The following is an 8,233-nucleotide window of genomic DNA, read 5'->3' as shown; positions in this document are numbered from 1 at the left end:
TACATTATTATCTAACAACTGCTGTTAGGCTGTGGTCACACTGTACAATGAAACAATAACGGAATAAAACGTACTTTTAGCAGAAACTTATGGCTGTTCTCAATAGTTTATCCATCAGTTCCAGTTGATTTGTTAAAGGTGGATATCATTTTGACATTAGCCCCGTACAAGTAATGTGAAATTCCTATCTCTGGTAAGCAAAATAAAAGATAGAAAGGTCCGTAGATATGCACGCGCCAGACACATCACATGTTATTATTTTTCTTCTTCTAAACTTAATTTTGGTAGCATCATCAGATGCAACTAAGTGACATTTTTGGACCAATTGAAAGTTAATTTTAATAACATATGTGAGCCTTTTGTTTAACAGTCGAATATGTTGGTACTTAACTGTTTCGTCAACGTGTGGAGAAAATGCAACTATGTAGTTCATAGAAATCTATATATCTATAGCGCGTGGTGCTTACAGAATGTCAATACAATATTGATGGTGTCTATTTAACGATGGAAACCTTGTATACCATATTAACTACTAGCTTCTGCCAGCGGTTTCAACCGCATCCCGTGCGAACTACTTCCCGTACCGGGACAAGAAGTAGCCTATAGCCTTCCTCGATAAATGGGCTATCTAACACTGAAAGAAATTTTCAAATCGGACCAGTAGTTCCTGAGATTAGTGCGTTCAAACAAACAAACAAACAAACTCTTCAGCTTTATAATATTAGTATAGATTTAATGCACGATATACTTACTTACATTGGTAACTTTATAGGTTTATGTAAGAGACTTTGTCTACTAGAACTGTCTCATATCTGTTGACTGTGGTGTGGTTTTTGTCATTCAAAATCAGTTTGGTTCCCTGATCAATAAAACGTATGGTTTTATTGAAATTTATTCGTAGCGGAACCATGGACGATTATGACATTAATGTGCATACGGCTCTGAAAAATTATGTTACCGACTATGACGGAAGACGACTTTTCAAATGACACGAGCAGCCAATTACCTGCGTTACATTAATATCTTCAGCTATTATTGAATGCATCGAACGTATTATTAGCGAATAATTAGTTGGGGAAATTTGTAGAGTTGTTGAAGCGTGAAACGCTTTCGTTTTCTTAGGACACGGGAGACACGTCCACCGGCGCGGCGGCGGCGGCGGTCAGCGAGTGGCGACTGCACCCTGCTGCCTCGCGCCTTCATCAGCGTGCCGTGATGCGCCCTCGTTCAGTCGACAATCGAACTCCTTGCGTGGCTCACGTTCTCGTACAATGTAAATAGTGCGTAGCACGTTGTTACCAGTAATAGTGATTAACTCAATATGTTTAACAAGAAACTTTACTTCGCGTTAATAGCATTATTAGTTATAAGTAATGTTGTCTGCGGGAAAAAATCTAAGAAAAATAAACGGCCTAAGGATCAAGAGGAGCAAACAACCATACAACCTAATGTAGTCGCCTATTCAACTTTCGGATTTAACGATGTTGGTGCATACGATGGGTTTATACCCACGTCCCCGGATTATGCCAACTTCCTAAGTGGTGTCAATCAAGAATCTACAACAAGATTATACGCTCCTGCATTCCCCAGCTCCATAGACTCTACAGGATATAGTGGAAATTATGGTCCTCAAGCATTCGACGGCCACTCCTACAGCGTGAACGAGGACAACGCAGGGCAAGCCGGTATGTTTCACTATGCACCTAATTCAATGAACATTTTCAATAGCCCTAATTATGGCACAACCGCCGAACAAAATAAAAATACTGAGTCTGAAGACACTAATGGGCAAAATACAGATGATTCAGATGCACCAGTTTATGGCACTAAAATAAATTCTCGACATAAATACAGAGCCATCAATCAGTTCAATAATTCTGAAGTCAATGCCTTTAACAGTGGTTATTCAAATTTATCAGACGATAAGTATTTACACTTTCCTGAAGCAGATTCCACACATGATAAAAAGCCTGCGTTCATTGAGTCTAGTGGAAGTTTTCAAAATACTAACAGTTTTGTCCAAAATTATGAACCGACAGAAAATGAGGACTTTCGGAAACCATTCTCTTCCAATGTCCATAATGTAATTAAGTTTCCAAAAGTAGTTGATTTTACGAAATTACACCCATACTATCCTAATGAATTAGATACTTCTAAGATTTTGACAGCGGACTCTTATCAGCCTCTGAATCCTCAAAATTCCATGGGAAGCACTCAAATGGATAATACTTTTTCAAATTCCTTTAATTACAACAATAATAACAACAATAAATTTATCGATTCCTCACCAAAATTGGTAGACAATTACAATATGAAAAATAACGAAGACTCTGCTGATAAGTCTGTCGTTAAACAAAATGCATTTTTTGAACATGGTGGAACTGATAATCATGTTAACACACGTCATAAGAATAGTGCACATACAACAAAATCATCTGAACAAAAGAAGAAAATCAAGCATAAACCATGGTCTTCTGGAAATTACAGTAATGATTTTAAAGATTGGAAGGATTCATCGTCCATAAAAGGCTATGGATATTCTACAAATTTCAGTAATATGAACTTCAGATACGATGTAAGTGAGCCCAAAAAACCTTTTAATCATGATGAAATAGAACCAGCAGGCAGCAATTTAGTTGATTTAACAAGTTACCAATTTCCGGAATCGGATTATTCAAATTTCAAAAAAATGCCTGAATTTAATGAAGACGATGATTACAACAGCGTATCATTGAAAGATAAATTTAAAACAAATGAATACCTGAATCAATTTAAACACTCGTTCAGTACTGTTCCAACTACAACATCTTACTGGGGAAATGCATTTAAATCATCAGATTACTCATCCCTTAGGGATCACCCGAAAAAAACTCACTATGGAGATATTAATACCGATTCTGTGGTTAACATTCCAAAAAGACCACATAAGTTAAGCTATCCAAAACCGACGGAGGGTAAAGTAGGAGACTGGCCACACCAACATAGCAGACCTCATAAACATAACAAACAACCAAACGACTGGACACTTAACTTGGACACCAGATTCAAGTCCGAAGAAGATTTATTGGGTCTCAGAACGCACGATACCTCTCATCCGACATATTTGCCGACATTCAAGCCGAGTAGCAGTATTTATGACAATGATAATGAATTTAAAAACCTGGTTGAAAAGTGGCGTCAGTCATATTTGAAGACGAAATATAAAGATGTACCTGTGCGTGATTATGAAAGTTACGGGTCTGAAGTCAAGCCTACACATGTGCCAATACCGAAACCATACCCGGTAAGTGACATGTTTTGTTTCGTAGATTTGATGTAAGTCATCTTGTAGCTAACAATGCCTATGTGGTTATTTGTGTTGATAATTCAGCAAAAACCTATCATATGATGGAATGCGGATCGGAAAAGCAGACAACTAACGTCGCGCACTAATTTCCTCGGCCAGTAAAATGATGCGCGCTCGTGCGCCCGGGAGAAATCATGTAATACAATACTTCATCGGGATTATAAACTAACATAAAATAGAAGCAGGGTCTTGTGTGTGTTCGTTAAAACATAAGAAATACGCAGGGAAAGTGACAGTTATGTAAAAGAAAAAGAAAATTATTATGGAAATTGTGCAAGTGCAGTTAGATCGAGGGTTTAACGAGTAGTTAGGCGTCAGTAATAAGCTCGACGACCTCCCTGGAGTCACGCTACATTAGTTGCTATTGTAAGAAGTGAAAGCGGTACCTTTCCTTGTAAAGTTCTATCCTAACTCAAAATTATGATGATTGAATTTTCTTTTAAAATGAATATGATTATGGTAAATACTCGTATCAAAGTAAGGCGGGGTGCCATCATGAAAGTGCTCATATCAGATCTCACATGAAAGTCAAAACATTGGTTTATCTGCGTGCACGCTGCGTTGAACTTGTTAATGAAAAGGCAAGCAACCGCGCATCACATTGCTGCTGAGGGTTTTGTAGAACAGCTCTATGATAAAGATTAACCATAACAAATATTGTACGCGTGCTAGACCGTTTGGCTATTTTCATGGTTGCAAAACATATACAGAGTTCGGTATGTATTGATTGAACTTCAAGCCTTAGTTCCCGGCTTATGTAAGCGTATACTATTTACACCGTAGCATGTGGTCATTCACTAAACATCGTACTTTACCTTGTAGCTGTTGCATGGCATGCGTTATGCGTAGTACTCACAGTTTCACTTTTTACCATTCCTTCGATTTCGGTGCAAGTAGAGCAGTAACAGATAGTTGGTATGCATTGTTAGAAGGACAGAAGAAAGTGTTAGTATCCGTAATACATTAAATATGATGTTACTTTTACTAAGCAACGCATGTTCAATAAATCTAAATAAACACTTCTTTGATTGGAACATTGATAAAATAGTTACGTTGACAGGGACTAGGAAAACATTTTTAATTGAATATGATTGAAGTGTTCACGCGTAATGTTACTTTCTACTTGGTCATCAGTGTCTGGTAGGTTTCTATTAATAGACTTGTATACAAAATTGGTCCCGACCCCGGTCAGTTGAGTTTCTTGTAAGCTCCTCGCGGTCGACTAATGGCAATGGAAGTAATGGCATTTGATGATCACCTACAAGGCGCTAGATTAAGTTGTAATAAATAAAGTAATCTAGAATAATTAGATACTTAGTGGGATCTGTAGAGTAAACATGAACTTGCAGATCGAAGTCCCTCACCCGGTTATAGTCCCGGTGCCGCGTCCGTTCCCGGTGCGGGTGCCGGTGTCTAGGCCGGTCGCGGTGCCCGTGCTGCGGGAGATCACCGTCCCTATCGTGAAGCCGGTGCCTTACCCCGTCTACAAAAAGGTTCCCTACCCAGTAGAGAAGCTAGTCCCTGTGCCTGTTGAAAAAGAGGTTAGTGTCCTCGTAAGCCGCGGTGTTGTAAGGGCAATACACGTATCGACCAGTACGTGCCAATGGGATTGTACATAGCGAGTTTACGCAAAAGCGCGCTACCATTTCGCGGCCACCGTTTTCCACTTTTTGACATGCAGAACTGACTACGTGGATTTGGACCGTGGAGTAAATTTGAAACTTATTTATTAGGCAGGGCGCCTACAAGTTACTTACGTTGTGTTAACTTGCATGTAAAACTTATTAATCTTACTGATCTTTGCTGGAAATCTATGAAAATTGTTTCTTTACACGGTTACTGAATATTAATTTTCCCACATACAGCTTGTTGCATGAATACTGTTTAATTATTTCCTACGTAATAATAGCGCAGAGCATGCAAATTACATGGCATTAGTCAAGCAAATTGGAATGTTTTACACCTTGAACTAGAGTGTGTGATTTGGTTGCGAGTTATTTTCGTGTTTAAATAGAATGATATTGTACTTCAAATGTGTGATTTAGGTGACAGTGCCGGTGGAAAAGCCTTACCCAGTTCATATTCCCTACGTGCGACCAGTATTCCATCACACGAAGCCGGTTCATGAGGACCCTGAGAATTTAGAAGAGGATGACTACATGCGCCGTCCTGAAGTGAAGAAGCCTTCTCAGTATAAGAAGAGACCTTATGGGTAAAAAGAATATGTATATTTTCAGTTCATAAAATTGCTATAAATAGTTACCATTTAAAATAAAAAGGCTTACCAAAGAGATGCGACACTGCAGTTATATTTTGACTGCAGTTTTATACTGTTGTGTGATAAAATTTGTGATTTCGTTCAAATTCAAACCCAAAAAAAAATTACCACGCATAACGATAACATTTTACATAATTATTCAAACTTGTATGCAGTAACGCGTGTCGGTAATGCACGAAAGGGGCGATTCAAGTTCATAGACTTTATTGAATGCTATAAACATCGCATTCATCACATTTATAGAGTGTAACTGCTTGCACAATGTTTTTTTTTAATGACATTACTACACGAAGGTATTTTAATTCACACAATATTCGTAATTTATTGAGTGTCTGACGCAAATTATTTGTAGGTATACAACATAAGTGTTTAAATATAATTACAACAAGGAAGATTACTTCAGCTAACATTGTTCTTTTACAAGGCGTAGAACTCTTTTGCTTTATCATTATTTTATCGGTTAATCAAATTTATTGTTAAAACTTCCTGACAAAGTTCTTCCCTATTAGTTATTTCCTATTCCCTACATTTGCAAGTATTCACACCCACACATGGATGTAGTTGCCAAAACCATTTCATGCAACTTTACAGGTAACAGCAAGCCTCTATTTTGGAAGGAAATATAAATTAAAATAAGTTTTCCTGTTGCAGTTCCCGTAACAGATCGCGAAGGCCGTCTCGCTCCAGCTACCAGGAACGCAACAGGAGGAGGTGGCCCGAGCGCCGCCGGCCTTCCTCCAACAGCGAGCACAGACACCACTCCAGGCCCTCGGAGTACTACTCCCCGCCGTACAAGCATCATAACTACGAACCTGAGGATGAGGACGAACACAGTGACTATGCCCTCTATTGCAGGAGAACAGGCAACTGTTGATCAAACTCAACTAGTGATGAAAGACTGCTTACGTGTTCATAACTCCATCATTACAATTAAGCCCTAACCAATGCATTTGTAGATCGTTTCTCATATTTTGCATTTCATGTTCCGTAGTTCGGGGCATCGTGTCAAAGTATTTAATTTGTGTATACTTGTTGAATAGTTGTCTTTATTTAAGGTTTTGTAGCGTAAGTATTTCTATTGGTGTTCAAGCCACTGTGCCAAAAACTTCGAATTGTTCTTATATGTTAATTTTATATCTTTTTATTTTATTATGTTTGTACTTGTAGTTTAAGAATATTGTTATCTCGTCTTATTTTTTGTATAGTAGATTTAATTATTTATCGATTAGTCAGTAAATGGATTTCGAAACGATGCTTGTTTTTTTGACCGCGTTGATGTTAACGCAAATACAATCTTCTCCTAGAAACCGATGGTTACGGATACTATAATGATAGTTTCAACAAGCGGCAATTAGAAGTAATTGTTTCAATGTATTTATGTGGAATACGTGTTTAGTTGAGGAGATCAGTCAGTTTCGCATGGGCGCCCGCTTTTACCAACGCTTCGATAAGCAGAATGCGCCTTACGCGCTCACAAAGAGAAATAATGCGACGGCAAACGTTCCTGGCTCACAGTTTATTGTCCGCGCATATCAGATATTTACCACCTCTATCGTCGTTAACGTACTGTATAATTTACTCAAGTTTAATGAAGACTTTCTAGGGGTGTTCATCAATCATTCCCATCCTAGTAGGGCAGCGAACTTACTTAGTTAGGATGCTGTTTGAACGGAGATATCACCACGAATTCTTGAGGCGAAAAAAACTGCACTTGCCTCGATGTAGAAATTATTTTTTGAAGCAGGGTTTTTCCTGTTATCTTTCAATTAGATCTATCTATCTATATCTATTATGTTGAAAATTGCTATGTTATGATATATTGCTCTATTATCTTACCTGAAATTCAGTTACACAAACTAGGCTGTAAATTAGCACTGTTTTAAGTCACTGGAAACGCATCACTTGTTTTTGCAAGGAAGAAGGAGAGGTCAGATAAGCATTAGCGCCATGAAGCACAAGTACTGAGCAATATCCGGCTACATTACATGCCGCAACATGTCTGGAAAAAGCGTAGATATATAAGATGTTTTCAATTTTTGACAGTTTGTCCCTTTGTTTCGGGTCATCGCTGAACAGGCAAACTGATATTACAAGGAGTAACTTAGGCCACTTTTTATCCGGGAGCAGTAAGTAGTGCAGCTTGTGGGTCATATTATTTTATCCTCATTTTCAGGTATATACTTAATCGTCTTCAGCATTCTTAATCTCAATCTGTATATCTGTTACAGCTGAAAGCGTAATGAAGAATTGACTCAAGAATGTATAATGATAGGGAGGAATAGAGTTGCAATTGAAAAACGAAACGTTTTTTTTGAAACTTAAAAATGTGCTGATGGGGTTATCCCACTGGTAACTGGTTGTTCAAGTAGTAACTGGGATTCCCAATGCGCCTATAGGTAAAATTAAACGTTACCGAAGTACATAAATATGATTTAGCATACCGGGGAGATGAGTTTTTACTACGCAAACAATGAGTCAGAACTGTTTGGTACCACCAATTATGTGCCGTAGCACTTATTCGAAAATTCAACTAAATTATACATAGATCTAGATATGTGTAGAGATCTCATGGATAACTGTATTTCCTAAAATATTATTTCTTAAATCTG

The 8,233-nt window shown here is 38.0% G+C and overlaps 1 protein-coding gene across 2 annotated transcripts; it reads left to right on the top strand.

Annotated features, from left to right (window-relative positions):
• Positions 1-919: 919 nt before the first annotated feature.
• Positions 920-6,874, top strand: LOC124630212 (GATA zinc finger domain-containing protein 14-like). 2 transcript variants are annotated; one of them, XM_047163976.1, is made up of 4 exons: positions 920-3,283; positions 4,696-4,887; positions 5,392-5,558; positions 6,276-6,874. In XM_047163976.1, the coding sequence occupies exons 1-4, from the start codon at positions 1,322-1,324 to the stop codon at positions 6,496-6,498; spliced, it is 2,544 nt and encodes an 847-aa protein (XP_047019932.1). In that variant the 5' UTR covers positions 920-1,321; the 3' UTR covers positions 6,499-6,874. The 2 variants fall into 2 exon arrangements, with proteins under 2 accessions (XP_047019932.1, XP_047019933.1); XM_047163977.1 differs by lacking the exon at positions 4,696-4,887.
• The last annotated feature ends 1,359 nt before the right edge of the window (positions 6,875-8,233 follow it).

The sequence above is a fragment of the Helicoverpa zea genome, chromosome 5, assembly GCF_022581195.2.
Source record: "Helicoverpa zea isolate HzStark_Cry1AcR chromosome 5, ilHelZeax1.1, whole genome shotgun sequence".
In the NCBI taxonomy this organism is placed as follows: Eukaryota; Metazoa; Arthropoda; class Insecta; order Lepidoptera; family Noctuidae; genus Helicoverpa; species Helicoverpa zea.
This window is presented reverse-complemented; position numbering and strand designations above follow the sequence as displayed.

Coding starts and splice junctions, on each gene's coding strand:
- LOC124630212 (XM_047163976.1), top strand. CDS start 1,322: ATGTTTAACAAGAAACTTTACTTCGCGTTAATAGCATTATTAGTTATA. Junction 3,284..4,695: donor CAATACCGAAACCATACCCG/GTAAGTGACATG, acceptor ATGAACTTGCAG/ATCGAAGTCCCTCACCCGGT. Junction 5,559..6,275: donor TATAAGAAGAGACCTTATGG/GTAAAAAGAATA, acceptor TTCCTGTTGCAG/TTCCCGTAACAGATCGCGAA.